This window comes from Mandrillus leucophaeus, unplaced genomic scaffold (assembly GCF_000951045.1).
Source record: "Mandrillus leucophaeus isolate KB7577 unplaced genomic scaffold, Mleu.le_1.0 Scaffold235, whole genome shotgun sequence".
In the NCBI taxonomy this organism is placed as follows: domain Eukaryota; kingdom Metazoa; phylum Chordata; class Mammalia; order Primates; family Cercopithecidae; genus Mandrillus; species Mandrillus leucophaeus.
Window position 1 is genome coordinate 3,799,171 of NW_012102421.1, and position 22,781 is coordinate 3,821,951.

The 22,781-nt window shown below is 34.7% G+C and overlaps 1 protein-coding gene across 2 annotated transcripts in view; it reads left to right on the plus strand.

Annotated features, from left to right (window-relative positions):
* ZNHIT6 (zinc finger, HIT-type containing 6) overlaps positions 1-22,781 on the plus strand; it is a 53,596-nt gene that overhangs the window by 24,228 nt on the left and 6,587 nt on the right. For both annotated transcript variants that reach the window (XM_011982104.1, XM_011982107.1), the window contains 3 exons: positions 1,739-1,807; positions 3,869-3,949; positions 5,341-5,418. In XM_011982104.1, coding sequence (XP_011837494.1) covers positions 1,739-1,807; positions 3,869-3,949; positions 5,341-5,418 — 228 coding nt within the window. The remainder of the gene's footprint in view (positions 1-1,738; positions 1,808-3,868; positions 3,950-5,340; positions 5,419-22,781) is intronic.

The following is a 22,781-nucleotide window of genomic DNA, read 5'->3' on the forward strand; positions in this document are numbered from 1 at the left end:
ATAGGCCTTAGCCACTGCACCCAGCCTCAGCAGTTCTTTATACAACACCCTTCAACTTCTATTTGCCCACCTTGGGCTAAAGTACAGTATAGAAAATCATCTACTGTTATCAATAGCCCTTTATTTCTTAGAAGAAATAAAAGTACCTCAAAAATATGGCAACTTGTAAATGAGTTAAATCTGAGTATGGGTGCATTGAATGTTCTTTGCATTATTCTGTTTTTCTTTGTTTTTGGAATATTGCAAGATCACATTTTAAAACTTAGTGTACTTTTCAAATTCGTGTGTGAGCTGAGGCCAAATACAGAAATATTTTTATCAATAATTTAACAATGTATAGCAATGAATGACTTTGTTATAAGTAGAGCTAGTTAACTACAGCAAATAAAATTATCTCCGAGGGCTTTTTCCCTCTGTGTTTGGAATGTTAAGTGCTTTCTGAACATATTCAGGGTGTACTAAATGTTAAAAGGCGAATGAGTTTTGAAATTACTCAAGCAATAATTGGGGTGATTGAGCATGGTTTACAATTCTGTAAGATGGCAAGTTGGTAATCCTTTTTTCCCTAAGTTAATGTGGAAAAAATATACATTTAGGAAGAAATTATATTATGCATTAAGATGAACAAAATCAGTTTATTTCTTATTAAAAAAAAATGTCTCTCAGCCCTTAATGCTATTATGGTATACCTGCTTCACAAATAAGGAATATTGCAAAATGTTTTATTTTGGAAGAATTATTTTTTTAAAACGAGTAACTAGTAATTTGCATTTGCATTCAAATTTTTAAATGTTTTTTCCTCTGAGATTTTAGACATCTGTCCTTTAGATTAGTAAAGAGTATTTTTCAACTTTGTTCTCAATAAAATTATGGTCATTGTCTTCTGACAGAAATTTTACTAAATCATATAAATGTTTGGTGAAAGATTACTAGATTGTATTAAAAGAAAATTATTTTAGATTTTGGGGTCCTACTGCTATGGGATAGATTTTAAGGAGATGCTGGTGGTCATTAACTTGCTCTAATTGATTGTTAGAAATTTCTTCTAAGTAAAGAAAACATTGTGTAAAATCATCATGTAGTGAAGACATTTAAATTTTGATAATGGATTCAATATTTGGAGCATTAGATTTTTAAAGGAATCATGTCAGTGTCTCTAAATTTAGACATATTAAATATAGTCATTTTTCTAAAATCAGGCATTTAGTGAATTATTGCTGTTGATCCTATGTCAAACCAAAGTTTAGACCTGAAAGCAAAAAGACTGTAGCTCAAAGTGCATTCTGCTTAGCAACCAGCTTGTTGTCTACTGTTTTGCTACTGAATGCACGTACTCATGCCTCAGAAGTGTATCTCCAGCCAGCTGGACTCAACCAGACAATACTTCATTCACCTAATTTCCAGACTAGTCAAGCAAAGACATCAGCTCATTGTATTTAGTCATGAGGAAATTTATTTGTAAACTTCAAATAGTAGCACACTGCTCTCAAAAGCCCCTGAACTATGAGAAATTGCCTTCTAATTCAGAAATGTGAAGTCCTTGGAATTCAGAACTGCTTCCCTTTTTTTTCTTTCTTAATAACCCTTGCAAGAGACATTAGCTCTTAATAGAAAATGTATGTTAAATTCTAAGAATAATTTTAGAATCATCTTAAAGTGAAAATTTAGAAAGTTCAATTTGCATCCAGACTTTTATTATCTACTACCTTGATTCTCACATGTTTATTTTCTCTCTTAGAAAACAGCAGTTTTGTTGGCATGTGAAGCTCCAGTTTCCTCAAAGTCAAGCTGAGTACATAGAAAAAAGGTATCACTGCTGTCTTTTAATCACTGATTTGTTTTAATTTGGAGGCTGTGTATCTAAAATAAATTGTTAACTTAATGTCAGTAGTTGAATGGATAACTAAATTGTGGTATATTTATACAATGAGATGCTAAACACCACTAAAAACGAATGAACTACAGCTATGCACATCAACGTGGATGAATCTCAGCAATAATGTAAGAAAAGCAAGTTAAGGAAGAATGTATAAAACATGATTGTTTGTGAATATGGGGGAATAAAGCCAGAAAACTCAATAGTGTACTTTTAGGAATACCTACAAAGGTGATAGAACTAACTCTAAGGGAAATTATTAACATAGAAATCCTGATGATGGTTTCTTTAGCAGCAAAGCAAGTATTGAGGAGAGGGATCCAAGGAGAATTAGAGGGCTGAAAGTTTCCTGTTTCTTAAGCTGGGTGGTGGTTAAGGAGATGAAAAATGACCCAAAATTCTACCATGCAAAGATTGCCACTGTTAACATTATAGTGTATCACTCAGAAAATACATTATTTTAGATATATATAGGTGTACTCATTGGAATTAATTTGCATAAAGTTTTTTGTGTTACTGTTTCATATTAAAACTTGTTCTTTTCTTTTTCTTTTTCTTTTTTTTGGAGGGGAGTTGGGGCAGGATCTTGCTCTGTTGCCCACGCTGGAGTGCAGTGGTGCAGATCTCCGCTCACTGTAGCTTCAACCTCCTGGGCTCAGGTGATCCTCCTACCTCAGCCTCCAGGTAGGTGGGACTAAAGGCTCAGACCATCACACCTAGCTATTCTTGTTTATTTTTTGTAGAGGCAGGGCCTTACTATGTTGCCCAGGCTGGTCTCAAACTCCTGACCTCAAGCAATCCTCCCACCTCTACCTCCCAAAATGTTGGAATTACAAACGTGAGCCACCCCATCCAGCCTAAAACACTTTCAAGTGTCATTTAAACATTTTAATGTCAGCCAGATGCGGCAGCTCACACCTATAATCCCTGCACTTTGGGAGGTCAAGGCGGGTGGATCGCTTTTGACCAGAGTTCAAGACCAGCTTGGCCAACATGGTGAAACCCTGTCTCTACTAAAAATACAAAAATTAGCTGTTGGAAGTAGCGCACTCCTGTAATCACAGCTACTTAGGAGGCTGAGGTATGAGAATAGCTTAAATGCAGGAGGCAGAGGTTGCAGTGAGCCAAGATCATGCCACTGCACTCCAGCCTGGGACACAGAGCAAGACTCTGTCTCAAAAAAATAAAAAAACAAAAACAAACAAAACATTTTGATGTTTGTGAACTATTTCATTCCTTGGTTTAGGAAAATTTTAAAGTTGCTCTTTAAGTAGTATATTTAGCATATTCCTACATTATACATAAATATCCTCTCTTTGTTGTTGTCAAAGGGATTTTAGTGAAGAACTTTGTTACTTGGAGTTGCATACAAGGAAACGACTTATTTTACAGATAGGGGTATGTAGCCAATAGTATATATGAATATGTATAAATGGTTGAGGAAAGTTACTGTTTTAAAACAGCCTTAATTTTGTTGATACAGCTTTATATATACATTTAAAACAGTGTGCATATATGGAGGAAAGTTGGAAAACTTAAAATGTTTTGTTTCCAAGGAAATTAGTATCAATTTTTTAACTTAGTCTTATAAATTAGAATGAATAAATTTGAACATGCACTGAAATCTGAAACCTTTTTTCAGATTTATTATTTCTGCTAGTTTCAAATATATTTTATCCTGACCTCGTCTTTTCATGTTTGAGTACAGGTGTGTGTTAAAAGAGGCTTCATATTTTTATAATTGATTTATACAGAACTTCTCAAAATGTTGTTTTTTAAGACCTTGTTAAGTGTGTCCAAGAACTCTTTTTGAGCTTTTTCCTAAGTATTTTTTGCTTAAAAGGATATTTTATTTTGCCAAGAGTAATATAAAAGATCTTTGTTCAGTTATTTAAACCAAGAAAGCCACAAAATTTAATAATTCAAAATTAACACTTTTAGTAGAAAATTATCAATACTAATATAGCTTGTTTTTTTTTCTTTGTTGGAAAGAGTACCAGACGATAAAACTATTAATGAAATCCTAAAGCCTTACATTGATCCTGAAAAGTCTGATCCTGTAATTCGTCAAAGGTATGCTTCAAAAATATTGTAACTTTCTGAAATAATTAAAAATGTTGATGTACTTATTAGGGTCATCCATGACTATTAGAATGTGATGTGTAATGCAATTTACTTTCTCTCACGTTTTCTTGGTGTTTACTGAAGGTCTGTCAGTAGAAATAACAACAGTAGCTGACATTCATTGTTTCCTATGTTCCAGACACTCTTCAAAGCAGACAATAATAAATATGTTAATTCATTTAATCCTCACAATAACTCTGAAAAGTAGATTATTATTATACCCATTCTATAAATGGGGCAACTGAGCCTTAAAGTGGTTAAGTAATATCCTATAGCTAGTAAACAGGGGAGCTAGGATTCACACCTAGGCAGTCTGGAGTCAAAGTTTTTACTCTTAACCCTTAAACTAAACTACCTTTGACGTTGAATGAAAAACTCTGAAAATTAAAAGTTTCCAAGTAACTTTTAAAGACAGGAAATCCTGTTTCAGCCAAGTCTTCAGAGAACTAAGTAAAGTACAATCTGCCTCCTGTTCAGAAATACAGCATGGACAAAAGTGGTTAACATAACATAGTGGAAAGATTCAGTCATGGATATCTGGGTTAAAATAGCAGTTTCTGTCCCTTATTAGCTGTGTGATTAAGAGCAAGTTACTTAATTTCCAGGCCTTATTTTTTTCTCATCAGTGAAATAAGAATGATAACACTTCCTAGATAGGATTGTTACAAGGCTTAAAAGAAATACCATGTATAAAATTCCTAGTACAGGACCTAGCATATACTAGGCACTGCTTGAAAAAGGATATTGTTATTAGAGTGTGAGTTATTAGTGCTCCTGGGTAGAAACCCAGTTGACTTTATTTTCACCAGATGGTACTTGCTTGGGATATGAACGAGTGCTTGGTTTGGTTCCAGAATAACCTGGTATTTAAAATTTAGACTGGGTGGATTCTAAAATGTCTAATCCAGTTCTAGTTGAATCTCATTCTTTTGCTTTTGATAAAAGGTCATGCCCAGACTGAACCTGACCCATGTCACATATCAAGCAGTCTTTAAAATAGCTATGATAGTTGAGTTTCTTTCCTTATAAATGGAACCCAGTTGTTATCATTAGTCACATATTTGCCAGTAAGACAAAATGTCACTGAATAGGATACATTTTTGTAAAATTATATAGCCAGATTAATTTATTGAAACAGATATTTTAAAATTTAAGATGAACAGAGGAAAAAAGTTATTTTCTTTTCAGATTTCTGGTTAGAAAACATCTTCATCTCCTTTTCTATGCTTAAATAGATGAACTTTTAAGTATTATTAGGTACAAATGCTTAGTCTCCATAAGACTATGTGGAAATATATTAAAAATCAACTTTTCCTTCAATGTGATGTTTTTTATTTCAGGTTGAAAGCCTACATTCGCTCTCAGACTGGGGTTCAGATTTTAATGAAGATTGAATATATGCAGCAAAATTTAGTAAGGTAAAATTGCTCTCCTCCCCATTTCTTTAAATATTTTTTAGTTCCGTAACATAATTAAGTAGCTTGATTAGCTCAAGTTATTAAACTAATTATCTAGCTATGAACATGACTTTTACTTTTCAACTTTCAAGTCAGAATTCAAAATAATCACACTTATAGGACAAATTGGGTTGAAAAATCATCCAGTTTAAAATATTTTATTTTCTTTTATTTTCTGTCAACTGAGATAGGGGAAATAGAATATTTTAAAATACAAGCATTCTTTTATTTGTTCTATTGTGTTTTACTTCACTGAGCTTTACAGATAGTGCATTCTTTACAAATTGAAGGTTTGTGGCATCTCTGCTTCGAGCAAGTCTATCTGCACCATTTTTCCAATAGCACATATTCAGTTTGAGTCTATGTGTCACAGTTTGGTAATTCTAGCAGTATTTCAGACTTTTTCATTAGCATTATATCTGTTGTGGTGACCTGTGATACAGGAGTAACACTTTAATGTTACTACTGTAATTGCTTTGGGTGCACCATGAACTGTGCCCATATAAGATGGCAGCCTTAAATGTGTGTATTCTGACTGTTCCACCAACCACTCATTCACCCATCTCTCTCACTCTCCTCAGGCCTGCTATTCCTTGAGACACAGTAATATTGAAGTTAGGCCAATTAATAACCACACAATGGCCTGTGAGTGTTCAAGTGAAAGAAAGAGTCACATCTCTCACTTTAAATAAAAAGTGGAATGATTAGGCTTAGTGAGGAAGGCATATTGAAAGCCAAGATAGGCTGAAACTAGGCCTCTCCTGCTAGTTAAGTCATGATTGCAAAGGAAAAATTCTTGAAGGAAATTAAAAATGCTACTCCAGTGAACACAAGAATGATAAAAAAGTAAAACAGTCTTATTGCTGATAGGGAGAAAGTTTTAGTGGTCTGGATAGAAGATCAAACCAGCCCAAACATTCCCTTAATCCAAAGCCTAATCCAGAGCTAGGCCCTAACTCTCAACTCTGTGAAGGCTGAGAGAGGTGAGGGAGCTGCAGAAGAAAAGTTTGAAGCTAGCAGAGGTTGGTTCATGGGGTTTAAGGAAAGAAGCCATCTCCATAACCTAAAAGTGTGGCGTGAAGCAGCAAATGGTGATGTAGAAGCCACAGCAGGTTATCCAGAAGATCTAGCTAAGATAACTGATGAAGGTGGCTACACTAAACAACAGATTTTCAGTGTAGACAAAATAGCTTTATATTGAAAGAAGATGACATGTAGGACTCAGCTAGAGAGGAGAAGTAAACGCCTGCCATAAAAGCTTCAAGGGATGGACTGACCCTCTTATTAGGGGCTAATGCAGCTGGGGACTTAAAGTTGAAGCCAGTGATCATTTACCATTCTAGAGATCCTAGGGCCCTTAAGAATTATGCTAAATCTATTCTGCCTGTGCTCTGTAAATGGAACAACAAAGCCTGGATGACAGCACATCTGTTTATGGCATGGTTTACTGAATATTTTAAGTCTACTGCTCAGAAAAAAAATTTGTTTTCAAAATATTACTGCTTATTGACAACTTCGATCCTCTTTGGGACTCTAAAGAGGAAAGTTATAACATTAGTGTGAGGACGTTAAAGGAAAATGAAGCGCAGAGGAGTTGAATGCCTAGAGCTAGGTCGTGTGAGTTTCATTTAAGCGTACTTCTTTGATGTATTTTTTGTTTAGATTTATCCCGTTTGGCTCTTTGTTAAAATAAGTCTTAACGTTTTGACTTGTAGCTTTCTGAGTTGTGGTCTCTAGGTATCCTGATTCCTTTCTATGCAATGGCATGAGAGCAGTTTCCTTAACTACTCCCTTTTGGGACATTACATCCTATGGGCATTTCTGCTGCTCTTCTCAAAAACCCTAGTATGCTAGGACAAGCTGAGATTTCCATCCACTTTGGCTCTTTGTGGACTTACAGTACACATTTCCAAGTTAAAAAATAACTGCTCTCTGGGCCCAAGCAGTGTGTCCTATACTATAAACTTTAAAATACTCAGTATCCCCTGTTTGTCTTTTATTACCAAGAATTCTGATTTCCTTGAATTTTGGAAGAAGAGGATATTCTGTCAGAGTCAAGTTTGACTGGCTTAGGTGAGTGGACACATGGGCCCTCCTAGGTATTCTCTTAGTAGGCTTGTGAGGCTAAAGCCATGGTCTCATGGCTTAAAACATGAGTAACATTTAGATGAACTAATTAGATAAAATATGGCACATGGCAAGAAAGGAACTGAATTTAGAAGATGAAACAGATAATATAAAAATTATGTAATGATTGACTAGAGGTAAATTCCAAGGAAACAATGTAAATGATTTTGTTTAAACATGAATTACGTGGAATTGACTTTAGGATTTTACTAAACAAAACTTAATTTTTTAATCCCCAAAGTGAAGGGAATAGTAGATTAATAAAGTGAAAAGTTAGTGGTGTTGACTATAAGGAATACCTAGAATAGACTAATTTGATACTAAACCTGAGCCTATCTGGGTGCCTGTGGCTCATGCGTGTAATCCCAGCACTTTGGGAGGCTGAGGCAGGCAGATTGCTTGAGCTCCGGAGTTTGAGACAAGCCTGAGCAACATAGCAGGACCTCATCTCCAAAAAAAAAAAAAAATGATAAACCTGAGCCAGTCTGAGGAACGTGAAAGTACTTTCATTCTACCTTATCTGTGGAGAAAGCTCATCTTCCAGATTCCCCCGTTTTTGCTGTTGACTTGAACTAAGTGGTGTATGAAAATACTACCAAAGCAAAGGAAGGGGGAAAAGGTTGTATCCCAGGTCCAGTTTAAAAATTGGCATTCATTTAGCCTTGAGTAGTGATGGCATCATTTGACAGCAATAATAATGTCAGAAATTCCTGTTGAGGTAGCTTTCATCTTGAAGGTGGACCTAAATTAGCATAGGATATCTTTATATTTCTGATTATTAGGTCAGCCTCAAAGCATAGTTATGCTAATTTCTAAAGAACCTCAATTTTATTAAAGTATTTTGTAGTCATAAGTAATGAAGTTAGATAGTATAGAGATGTATTTAGGCATAGATTTTTATTTTTTATCAGATTTTTAAAACAATGTTCTCTGTATAACATACTGATAAATGGACTAAGATGAGTATTTACATTTGATTGTATACATAATTACAGTTACATCCTTAAAAGAAAGTACATTCAGAGAACATCTAAGGAGAATTATTAGAGGTTATAAATGCTAAGCTCTAATTTAAGATAAGCATTCTAAATAGAACCATTTTATTATTTCCTGAAAAGTGCTTAGAAATCAGAAACGTAGTTTCTTTATGGCTGTTTGATTTTACGTTTTCAGCATTACAGTAACTTCAGAGTAAAGTCTTTTTACCAAATACTTGATGTTACCAGTTTCCATAGGTTTTATGTTCCATTCTTGGAAGGTATATAGCAATTGTCTCATGATATAGATATACCTGGTCAGCTAGAGCATGCTTACATTTTTTCCAGGTTTTAGCTTTGCCATTCATGGCTTATTTTTTAAATTGTGATTATAGAATTTGTGTCTAATCTAAGGAATTCACTACTAATCTGTTTGGGAGTTTTCTTTCCAGAATACATAGAGTCTGAATTTATCTCTTAGAAAAGCTATTTTAGCTTTTTAAATAAATTCATTTATTCATTCAGCAAATAGGGAGTATGCCAAAGTCCAGGTTACTGTTCTAAACATTGAGGCTATGGCAGTAAAGAAAAGTGTTCCTGCCCCTGTGGAGAAGATCATTCATGTAAAATGCTTATGTTAGTAATGCCATTCTTGCTCTTTGCTGCATTATTTTTTACCAACTTTTTATTCTCAGAAAGTAAATGAGTGATTTTGGACTAGAAAAGCCTACGTTGCTAAATGTCAGGCACTATCAGGGAGCAGCTGTTGTATTACTGCCCACTTAAGTTACTACTGACTAAATAATTTATAAAACAGCCAATTTTGTCTATTCAAGTACAGTTTTCCAAATGTATTAACTTTAAGCCTAGATTTTACTTTTATTTTATGGAATTATTTACCAGAAAGAAATTTAGATACATTTTGTTTTTTGTATTTACTTTGCTACTTTGATACTTGTAAATCTTGAATTTTTTGCGATTTAAGCAGTTATAGGATGAGTCTTTCCAAATTTATTCAAAAAAAACCATTAAGTACATTTAATCTTCTAGGCATATAAATAAAAATTGGGGTTTATACAAGAATGAATAAAATACAGTTCTATTGTAGTAGGGAAAACAGACACACTGTATGTATCATAAGAAACCTGTGTCTATATCTTAAAAGCGACATGGAAGGTAGCAGGTATCCTTACGTCATCAGAAGGCTTTGTTGTGGAAGTCACGTTTGACTTTTATTAAAGGTGAATGGCCTATGACTAGGGGAAGGTACAGAGGCCCTTAAGAAGTACGAGGGTGTGGTATATCGTAAACAAAGCAAGTAAGTGGAGTGTATAGATGCATGCAGAGAAGTATTTTTAAAACTTTTTTTAAAAAGTTAAGATTTAACAGTTAGTTCAAGACCCAATACTAACGCTGTTTGGATCTTGTCTCATTGGCATAGAAAACTGTAAAGATCTAGAAAAAAAAAAAAAAAAAAACCAGTAAGACTTGGTGATCAAGTTGGCTATAGGGAGCAATAACTAGGAATCAAAGGTGACTATGGTTTCTGGCATGATTGCTGTTTACAGAGAGATGAAGTTAAGGTCTGGAGAGGCTAAGAGCATGTTGAGTTTCATGTAGAGGTCGCATCATTTTCCGTAACACTGCTTTCAAAAAGACTGACCTTACTCTACTAATTATTAGGATATCTTCCGAGTGAAATTGTATGCTAGTTAAAAAAATAGTAATATTATCCTTCCAGAATACTTAATATGTGGAGTAGACCTTACTTTACTTTATGAGGTTCTAGAGTAGACTTTTTAGACTAAAAGTTTCACCATTACAAATAGTACATTTATTATAATAAGTAAAAGTTTGTTGTCACTGCTCCTTAAACCTAACCCAAATTATGAGAACTTCCAGAATAACCTTTTTGCTCTTATGCAAAAATGTACATCAGAGATTTGCTATAAAGTCAAAATTGTGTTTTTAATTTGATACAGACCTTGGAAAGTTAGTAAGCCTATTTTCCCATCTAAATGTGGGAATCAGAACAGAAATGATACTGCATTGTTGTAAAGGTTAATTTGAGTTAATACTTGTCAGCTGCTTACTACAGTGCCTGGCACCTAGAAAATCACTCCTGTGTATTCAAGTATTTTGAGTTTCAACTAGATCATCATGCTGAAATGATTCAACGAACCTAAAGAGGTGTTTAAGTTCCACATGTTTGGTAGTAGTTAACTGTATCATATATTACTTTATTTGTTTAACAGCTTCTTTTAACCAAATTCATTTTTAAAAATTTTGTTTTGAGAGACAGGGTCTTACTGTGTTGCCCAGGCTGGAATGCAGTAGCACAAGCATAGCCTCACTGCAGCCTTGAACTCCTGAGCTCAAGAAATCTTCCTGCTTCAGCCTCCTGCATAGCTGAGGCTCCAGGCATGCATCAGCCATATAATTTCTTATATTTCTGGGATATGCTTCAAATGTAATATTAGCCATACATTCCCAACAGACCACTCACCACTAAACACAAGGGAGCAGATAACCAGTCATGTTTGTTAATATTTCTTTTGACATAATTGGATATTGCAAGAATATGAGATTTCAGGAACTTAAGATATTGTCAACTTTATTTCTGTGGAAATTACTCCCAAATCTAGGTATAGTTTTAACTTTTCTCCCAAGCTCCAAATCTTGGTTTCCAGCTATCTTTATTTACACATCTCATTAAATGTTAAGCTCAACATGTCTAGATTTCATTACACTGCATCTATTTCTTCCTGATGTATGTGTTTCTAATTTAATGGACTGAGTGTTCTGGCATCGAGTAAGCAGTCAACAAATGTTGGTACTCATTTTCTATTACTGGCTCTTTTGTTCTAGTAAGCCAGGCATAAGACCTTGTAGCCCAGCATCTTCGACTACTTCTTGACTTCCACCTTGCCACCTTACCTTGCATAATTGACATCCACAACACGTCTTCCATTTGTCCTTTCTTCTCCATTCCTTTTAGGTAGACTATTATTTACCAGTGTCTACAGTAGAGTTCATTTCCTTCCCCCAAACTGGATATAATTTCCATATCTTTAGAACCTTAAAAGTGTTTTGCATTTCTCATAGGTTCCTATAAATTTGACTTATTTTATCCCAATAAAACTTAAACCATATGATGATTAACTCCCTTTTGAAGACAGTGGTTGCCGTAGGCATCTTCATCTTTATATTTCCTGCAGAGTTGTGTTAGTGACTTTTCCACAGCAAGTGTTCAGTCTTAATTTTTTAATAAGTGTGCTAATTCATGTATATATGTGTGTGTATATATATGCTTGATGTATGCTAGGTATTGATGCCACGTTAATACCCTTAAGCAGGGCTTGGGCAACTTTTCCTTTAAATGGCCAGATAGTATTTTCCAGCTTTGTGGGCCATTTAGTCATAATTAGTCAATTCTGTCATTGTAACACATAAGCAACTATAGACCACTTAAATGAATGGACATGACTAGAATATGGTCCAGTAAAACTTTATTTACGAAAACAGATAGTGGGCTGGATTTGGCCTCCAGGCTATAGTTTGCTGATCCCTGCTCTAAAGGGTTTTTTATTGGTTTACATGGTATCTATATATCATGTAAACAGTTGGGGGCTTCAGTTCTCAACATGTGAAATGAGAGAGAGAGAGAAGATTGTAACAGGGCCCAGTGTAATTTAAAAGTTACTTCAGAAAGTGTAGTACCTGCTCAGAGGTCAGGCTTTTTGATACATGAACCTGACCTAAAGTATCAGTTAAGATTGATCAGGTCTGTATTTTTCATTTATTCAGTTAATTTTCATTGAGCCCCTTCCATGTGCCAGCCCAGTGCTAATCCCTAGGGATATATAGACATCTAAAAGACTAGCCCTCAAAGAGCTCATAGTCTAGGTGGGAAGACTGATATGTGATAAATACCACAAAAGATAGATACTTAAAATACAAGGCATAAAAAGTGCCTAGTGGAGGGCAAGGGCATCTTTGCATGGACACTCCAGACTTAATCATTTCTTGAGGGAAAGACAAACCTTTGCCTTCAGTTTGCTTCCAGAATTTTTCATATAAAGCCAAGAATTTAGATTTAAACCTAAGCCTAGGTTAAAGTATTACCTAAGCTTTGATTTCATGGATATCACAAAAATTTTTACTATTCATGAGCATATTATCCTGTTGTACTTGCACATAGCCTATTAGTCGTTTCCTCCTGTGCTGGTTTTAGTTAATAATTTTGGAATGCTTTTTGTTTGAAAAGCAACCAGCAAAAGTACGAGCTATTTCTCTTGGATGATTTTATTTCCATGCTGAGAGGATGTTTTTAAATTTTAAAAACTAAGGCTATTTTACTTTCCTTGGAACTTTATGGATCTTTAATCTAAAATATTTTAAAATCATTTTCAGTGAAGTGAAGAGATAAAATGCTTTTTCCTATCTCCTTTTTGAGAAATTGATTTTACCTATGTAAAGGCCTCAGGTGAGGCCCACCTGACCACTTTTGGCTTGCACCCACTCACTAGCAAGCAAAGACCCCCTTTCACTACTGGCCAGTTATTCTTCCTTCCTGTAAACCTCTCCCCAGTGGCACATGTAGCCTGTATTTCTTTTCAGAACAATGCTTCTCAGATTTCAGTATCCATCATAATCATCTAGGGCAGTTGTTGAAAATGTTGATTTCCAAACCACTCTCTTGGGGTTCTGGTTTAGTGAATCTTACATAGTACCCAGAAACCTACAATTTTTTTTTTTTTTTTTTTTTTTTCTTTACAATCTCTGCCTCCCAAGGGTGACCCTGATATAAGTTTTTCCTGGGACCACACTTTGGGAAACACCGGCCAGGTTGGTAAACTCCTTGAGGACATTTTTGTTTCCCACACAATGTCTAACATGTTTGATATAGTGAGTTTTTGGTAGATATATTCAATTGAGTTGTTGAAGTTCTATAAAGGAACACGGCAATTGGTATTAGAATGGATTTTTTTTTTAAATCACATTTTACCTCCTTAAAGATATTAGTCCGTGCTCTTTCCCTAATTGAACTGGAAATGGAAAATTAGATGACTTTGTTTTAGACTTATGGTGCACAATTGAAAAATATGCTTTGAAGATACTCTAGGAAATTTATAAGATGTGTGTTAAAAGTTAGAACTTAAAAATTATTTTGAGAATAGTACAGAATTAAGTATATACTGGAGAACACTGAAGGAATTCCAGAATTTCTAAGAACAGTGTTAACTATTTTCAGATGTCTTTTCTTATGTAAACAGTCAGAGACATTTCTGCCTAAGATCCCCTGAAAATAACTGTGATGAAGAATTAGTGAAGAATAAGAGCTTGTTCTCTAGATAGGATTACGTAAACTTCCTCTTGTTTTCCTTTTGAAATTTGATTCTGTTAATGGATACCAAGTTGATAAATGGGGGGAAATCATTTAATCTAAGAATCAATAGTGAACAAAAACATGCCTTTAATAGAAGATGCCCTCATCAGTGCTCATCCATCATGTTAAGAGATTTTTTTCAAAAAAAAACTTAATTTGTTTGTAATATATTTGTGTTGTTTTGATCGATTTGATTTAATAATAGTTAAAATTATTCAGTTCAGAAGAAATTTTATTATTTAAAACATAAAGGTCATAAGTAATGAAATTAAATTTTACTTTTCATTACATTTTTGTTACAGAGAAGGTCAAGTGTAAACATATTACTTGGTATAAAATTCTGCAGGAGAATCTGAATGGAAAAACAAGGTTCCGAGAACAAGTAAGATTTCTAACTTAGAAAGCAGCGCTTATGCATATATATATATAATTTTTTTTTTTTTTTTTTTTTTTTTGAGAGAGAGAGTGAGTGAGTCTCACTCTGTTGCCCAGGCTAGAGTGCAGTGACGCAATCTTGGCCCGTTGCAGCCTCCGGATTTCGTGTTCAAGCGATTCTTGTGCCTCAGCTTCCCAAGTAGCTGGGATCACAGGCGCACACTACCACACCTGGCTAATTTTTGTATTTTTAGTAGAGAGACAGGGTTTTGCCATATTGGCTAGGCTGGCCTCAAATGATCTGCCCGCCTCGGCCTCCCAAAGTGCTGGGATTACAGGTGTGAGCCACCACACATGGCCATTATTTATTTTTTTTTTAGTGGATGATATTGCTGTTAAATTACCATGATATTTAGAGTCTAGTGAACTTACTTAAGGGTGATATATTTCACTTTAAATCATCAATATTCACAGTACACCATAAATTATGTTCTTTGCATCTACTTAAACTTGTAGGATGTCAATATAAGGATATACAAAAGTATCATTGTTTTTCACAATTATTTTAGGTTATGTTTAAGGAAAACAATGTGAAGACCCTGAATAAGTTTTCCCGAACACACACAAAAATTGTTTCCTGCAAGAGTGATTTAAAACCAAGGTTAAATCTGGGGGCTAATAGGTATCTTTATGGAATATAGTAAGTATGAATGACAAACTTTTATTGAGTGCCTTACTACCGTTTAGGTACTCTGATCGCACTTTATACATATTATAATTATATTATACGTTTTAAGTATATTATAATTAAATGGATAGCCTGTCTGTGGCTGTGTAAGCACTAAGTGGTGGAACCTAGATTCAAACCTAGGTCTGCCTGCACTCAAAGCCTTAGTATGTTCTTTGCAATATGGTACATACCTGTCAGTACCATAAATAATCATAATGCATGTTCTCAGATTATGTGAAACCGAACCACAGTTCTTTGTTATACCTTTTTGGGATTGTTGTTTATTTTTCAAAGTAATCATGGTCAGGATGAGTATGTGTTCAGAATGGCATTAACCTTTGACCACATTTTGGATATAGATTCTAAAAGAAAGCGAGAATAAAACAAACAACAAAGGAAGCATCATTTAAGGATTATAACAATTCTATATTCTATTACAGAACAAAGGAAGCATCATTTAAGGATTAGAAATTGTTAGAGTTAATCTGAAGAATGTCCACACACTGAAAGGGAATATGTAGAGTGGTTTGCTAAACTTTTTTTATCATCTCAAAGATGATACTCTTCCAGTGATGAAATGGGCTTTATATGTAGTATTCTTGTTATAGCAGTTTTATGATAAGAATTTTTAACTTAGTTTTAAGAAAGTTGAAGCTTAGCTAGTTGGCACAGTTGACTGAGTATTTACCAGACAGATATAAACTCAACTATTGAGGTCTCAGTAGCTTCGAACCTGAGAATGTTAGTTTGAGAGGCTGTATTTAAAGTGATCCAAAGTGATGTGATGGTCAAATTCTTAGCAGATTGCAAGCCTACCATTTCTATAGTGATCATCTCACTTCAAATATATACTATTTTGATTCTTGGTTAAGGGAATTATGTGAAATATAAAATATGAATTTTCTCTAAAAACAAGTGATATTTTAACGTAATGTTAATCTACTAAACTTACCCATCCTAGTTACGTTATAGAATATTTTGTGGCCAATTTAAATGTTAGGCACCAAAACTGTGAATTCTATGTGTATTCCGATATCCATTCTGTGCTCAGTACTTTAAACATATCCGCTCTCTACCCAGTTTCGTAGACCTAACTCTCTCTTCCTATCTCTACCTCACACATATCACATATACCTTCTTCCTAGAAAGTCTTTGTCCTTTCACCGCTAGTAAATGCCTTGTAGTACACCATTGTATTCCCAGTGCCAAGAACAGTGTCTGGAACATGGTAGGCTCTCAGTAAATATTTGTTGATTGAGGAATGAATGAACAAGCACTCAGTTGAGTGAAAAAAAAATCACAAAATTGGCTTTATAGGCCCAACTCTGCATTTTCTTGAGTGACTCTGAGTAAGATACTTAACTTCTCAGGGCTTCAGTGTACTTAACTGGAAGACGAAAGAGACTGGGTTATAAGTTCCTGCCAACTCTAAAATAATACCATTCTATAATGTAGTTAATTCATGGACTATTGAACCTCTCAGCAAAAGTTTCTCTGAGGAACCTAATCATATTTTGCAAGGTAATATACATCCTGATAAAGTCTGAAGATGTAAGAGTCTGTACTGATGAAATACTTGCATTCAGTTTTAGCTTCAAAGGAAATGTATGTTTTGTTAGCAAGATTAAGACTAAAGATCAAGATTTAAAATCCCTACATTAATTAGAGGGGGAAAAAGTGCATGGGGGAGAAAGGATTTTAAGAAACAAATAATTAACAATACTATATTGTATACTTGAAATTTGCTAAGAGGGTACATTTTAAGTGTTCTTATCACAAGAAAAAATTTAAAAATGCTATGTAAGATGATGGATATGTTAATTAGCTTGATTATGATATCATTTCACAACATATACACACATCAAAATATCAAATTGAGGCCGGCACAGTGGCTCACACCTGTAATCCCAACACTGTCGGAGGCTGAGGCAGGAGACTCATTTGAGCTCAGGAGTTTGAGACCGGCTTGGGCAACATAGGGAGACCCTGTCTCTACCAAAAAAAAAAAAATCAAATTGTATACCTTAAATATATATAATTCCTATTTGTCAATTATGCCTCAATAAAATTGGGCAAAAAAAGAATACAAAACAATTAAGGAGAGGGGTTAGCTAGGGTTAGGAACTGAAGTACCTAGATAGTGAAGGCCCTGTGCAGCCTGCAAGAACAAAGAACATTTGGATGTTGGTACTGAACAAGAGAGGTTTGGAAGGCCAGGGCAGGCAGATAACCTGAGGTCAGGAGTTCAAGACCAGCCTGGCCAACATAGTGAAACCTGTCTCTACTAAAAATACAAACATTAGCCGGGTATGGCAGCACACGCCTGTAGTCCCAGCTACTCAAGAGGCTGAGGTAGGAGAATCGCTTGAACCTGGGCGGTGGAGATTGCAGTAAGCTGAGATCGTGCCACTGGACTCCAGTCTGGGCGTCTCAAAACAAAACAAAACAACAACAGAACAAGAGTCAGTATTTACTGAGGATTTACTGAGCTTTACTTTTTTTTTTTTTGTTTAACTTTTAGGTTCAGGGCTACGTGTATAGATTTGTTATATAGGTAAAATCATGTCACAAGAGTTTGTTGTACAGATTATTTCATCACCCAGGTACTAAGCCTAGTACCCCATAGTTATTCTTTCTGCTCCTTTCCCTCCTCCTACCCTCCACCTTCCCCTAGTTCCTAGTTCTTTGTGTCCATGAGTTCTCATCATTTAGCTCCCACTTATAAGTGAGAACCTGTGGCATTTGGTTTTCTGGCCTGCGTTAGTTTGCTAAGGATAATGCATCAAGATACAGGAGCTGACAGACAAAATAGCCAGTGTAAAAATGAACCTAATGGATCTGACAAAGCTGAAAAATGCACTTCAAGAATTTCACAGTGCAATCACTAGTATTAACAGCAGAATAGACCAAGCTGAGGAAAGAATCTCAGAAATTGAAGATGGGTTCTCTGAAATAAAGCAGACAAAAATAAAGAAAAATGAATGAAAGGAATGAACAAAACCTCTGAGAAATATGGGATTATGTAAAGAGGCCAAATCTACGAATCATTGGCATCCCTGAAAGGGACGGGGAAAAAGCAAACAACTTGGAAAACACATTTTAAGATATCGTCCATGAAAACTTCCCCATCCTTGCTAGATAGGTCAACAGTCAAATTCAGGAAATACAGAGACCCCCGGCAATATTACCCACAAGAAGACCATCCCTAAGACACATAATCATCAGATTTTCCAAGGTCGAAATGAAAGAAAGAATGAAATGAAAAGCAGCTAGAGAGAAGGGGCAGGTCACCTACAGAGTGGCTATAGAGATGGGTCACCTCCATCAGGCTAACAGCAGAAGTCCTTTACAAGCCAGAGAGTTTGGGGGCCTATATTCAACTCTGTTAAAGAAAAAAATCTTCAACCAAGCATTTCATTTCCAGCTAAACTAAGTTTCTTTAAGCAAAGAAGAAATAAGATTCTTTTCAAATAAGCAAATGTTGAGGGAGTTTGTTACCACCATACCTGCCTTACAGGAGATCTTGAAAAGAGTACTAAACATAGAAAGGAAAAACCATTACTAGCCAGTGTAACTTTACATTTCTATCATGATACTTGTGCCAATGAATGCAATAGTTTATTTGTCTGCCTCCCCCCATAAAGTTATGAACTTCCATTACCTAGCAGACTACCTGTGCATAGTAGACACTAAGTAAATATTTGAGGAATCAATTGAGGAATAAATGCCAGGCTAGTGCTTATAACATTTTCACATGTATTAATTCTAATCAAGTATATACTATGTCTTTTCTACTTTACCTGATTAGGAATCTTAGGCTCTGAAAAATTGACTTACCCAAAGAAACTAAGTTTGTACAGTTTATAAGGCTAGGATTTGGACTCAGACCTGTTTGTCAACAGAGTTTAGTTCATGCTTTTTCTACTAACTAGTCTCTGTCTCTGTCATAAATCGTAAATATAATTCCTGGTAAGTATGTCATTTCCTTGCTAGGAGTGCCACATTACTTTTGGAGTATAAAATCTTATTACTGATGCTAGCTTAGCAAGTTACACTTTGGAAACATTTTCACCTGTTATATTATAGTCCTTACAAACTAACCCATGAGTAGTTATCTTTCCTACCATTTTATTGATGAGAAAAACTGAGTCTCCTTCTGGAGTCATAGCTCGTAAGAACCAGTGATAAGACTGGAACTCAAGCTTTGTAGGTTTAAAAGTAATTGAATTTACCAACAAAAATCAGAAAAGATTTCAAAGAAATAATATTTAGAACAAGTCAGAGCCTTGTAAGCCCCTCTTTAAAACAGGTTTTAAAATATATAGTTGGCCATTTTATTTAACCACATCCATAGTTTAAATATCATGGTTAGAATAGGATATTTACCAAATGCAGTTCTGAACTGGTGAGCTTTCTGAATTAAGGCATATGTCTGTACTACACAATTTATCATCTACACTCCATGTCAAGCAGGTATCGTCCTCATTTATGTGGGTACATAAAAATCCCAAAACAAAGTGCAGCAAACCACTAATTTAACTACTCTGATTTTTAAAATATGAAAACTAAGAGAGATTGGGTGAGAAAAAGATTAACTTTGACAAAATCTTTTTCTATATGACTTAAATATTGTGAGTTGCAAAATTGTTACACAGAAGTATTATTTGGAGAAATTTTAAATAATACCTTTTAAAATGTAAATAAAAGAATAATTAAAACTTTTAATCTAGAAACCTAGATTGAGAAATAAATACAACTATGAAAAAATATAGGTTAAGTGCTACCTTTGCCAGATAAATATACAAAATTGTAGAAATTTAGAGCTGAAGGGATCTTGGCGATCACCTAATTCAGTGATCTTATTTTAGTGGAAAGATACTGTGGCTTAGGGTCTGCCACAGATTAAATTTGGAGAAATTCAGACTTAGTTTTGGTATTTTTTAGGAGGTGGAAGGGGCGATGATCCATGGAGTGTCAGTTGGGACATAAAGTAGTTTGTGACTTCCTTTCTTTAAAAACTTGTCTTTTTGGGTTATGAGGAGTTTTTTTTAAAAAGCACGCTAATTTGCTAATAAAGTACAGAGAAAGAAGTTCAAGAACTTGGCCCATTTTTTTGAAAGTTAGTGACAGAGTCAAGATTAAAAGCATACCCTTGATTATCATGACAACTTTTATTTATGTAATGTCACTGTAACCCCTCTTTGGCCCACTGAGCCAATTCTGCCCTCATAATGCCCCCATGAGGCTGCCCAGAGCAGTGTCAGCCAGTGAGCCTGTGAGGGTGAACAAGTGAAATTACAAGAGGAAATGTCTAAGAAGAGTCCCAGAGGGCAAGAAAAAAGACAGATGTTAGTATCTTAATTCCTCCAAACCTAAGTAGTTTGTCTTATGGTAGCAGAGACGTTATACTAATGGAAATACCAGAGTTTGTGAAAATTTCCAAAAGATAAAGCTGTCCCTTAGGATTCAGTAGATTCATGGCTTGCAAAGGAGCTAAACCTAAATGTTTTAGGCAGTGCAAAGCTGGGCTCTTAAAACTTGCCTCAAGATAATGGAAACAGAAACATTCAAAGTACCTTTATCTTCTTGGAAGTAAATGTGACAATAAAATAATGATTTGAAGGTCGTACTGAAAGTTGTAAGGCTACATTTAAAATGCAAAATGCACATAAAGGCAGTATCTTCACTGGTAATGAAATTCAGTGACTTTGTCCTGAACTGAAGTTTCTATAGGAAAGTGTTGTTATTTTTGGTAAATAAAAATATAAAACACATGTGCTTAGGGCTTAAATAAATGTGTGAGCAGTTTCTGTGTTTTTTCATTTACCCTCACTGTAGCTCTCTAAAGTGATACTGTCATTATCCCCATTTTCAAGCGTGGAAACTGAGGATTAAATAACTTAATTAACTTATCCAGGATCATAGACCAGTGAATGATGGAGCCGGAACTTTAACTCAGTGGAAACTCCAAACTCAAACAACCAATAAAAGTTATTACTTCATTTAACTAAACTCCAAGTCCATAAAGTGTTAACCCCATATGTGTCTGATAGGCTTTCTTTATGAACAGTTTGCAAAATTTACTTTTAAATTACTGGTAAATATTAATGGTTGATTAAGAGTAACCACTTGTTGTAGAAAAATCTAAGAAATTCAGAATTTCAGCTAAAAGATTATTTAGTGAAATCTGAACGCTTCGTGTAACAGGCTGGAAAGCTGTGGCACAGAAGCTTACTGACACTCAATAGCATATTGCTGATTAGAAGTTTGCAACATTTTAGGCTAAACACTAATTAAAATCCATTGATTCTAATCAAAACCATACAACATACCAGATTTTCATTGCATAAAATATTTTTAAAATAATTTATTAGTTAACAACCCTCTTCTAAATCTTTGCACCCTTAGTGCTTTGCACAGTGCCTGCTTAGCATGTAAAACAGGAACCAAGTTTTTTTAAGTATAATCATTACAGTTTTAGAATCCAAATAAGTATAATCATTACAGTTTTAGGATCCAAAGCATGTTTAACTTGTTGTGTAGTAGTTTTTATGTACCTCTGAACATTACTCTGCTAGGAACATATGTTATATCAGCAATAATTTTAGGCTGTGATTCCCGTGTGGCCTTTGAAGAACTTTTTTTGTTGCTTCTTGGTTTTAGCTTTGGAAATCTGGAGAAACCCAATTAAGATTTAATATTACAAAAAGAAATAAAATGCCGAAAACATTAAGTATGCACTGAAAATTGTTTACTAAAAACTGAGACAAGTAAAAAAACATTCCCTTATTTGAAAAATGCGTTTCATTAGAAATCTTATGATTTAGTTAAAAGGCGCAGAAGATAAGTTATTGCAAGTGCCTGTAGGATGCCACTTGAAAAGCTCCTGTTTGAGAGTCCAGGTCTTATTTCCTCCCAAGAAAAATTTAGTTATCCCCATTTTATATTTTACTTTGTAAGTTAATCTTATACTTAGGTATCTGATACAGTCTCATTTTTCTTTTTTATATAATTACTACTAACTTTAAAAAAACACTGCTTATTTCAAAGAGAAATAATGTTTAAAAGATGTGAAGCATTTAATCCTTGAATGCTGGAAACACTTTAGAAGTATTGTAAGCACATCTGTATTACATTACACACAGGGAAAAGAATGTATGAATTCTATGATCTGTGGGCACTAAGGTGGCTGGTTTAGTAAAACAGTATTTTGCATTTCAAGTTTCTTTTCAACATAAAGAATATTCTGCAATTCCACGCTGGGGTGTGTGGTCAGGGAAGCATAAGTAAAGTTATGGTTTTACAGTTGTTCTCTAACTTTAGTCAGCTTGGCTCTGCATTTTGTTAAGCCCTTTTATTTTTCCTGATTTGGAAACGATTGCATGAGACAAACTCAGAAGATGGAGAAATCACTACATCATATTTTTTAATAAGTGTCCTGCATGTCTTAGTCAGCTATGATTATGGTGCAGATAATTTTTTACTAATCAGGAAATACCAAAGTTTGTGAATGATTTACTCTTAAAATTACAGCAAATTTAAATGTATCCCAATGATATCCTCACTCTTGATCACTTGTGTTCCAGTGTGCTTTTTTGAGCAGGAGATAAAAGGATGGAGTTACAGCCGTTAGGCTGGATATCTCATGTGATATGTGTTTTGCATGTGAATATCACCTGTCATTGGTAGAGATGAATAAAAATGCTGGAGAACTTCTGCACTACAT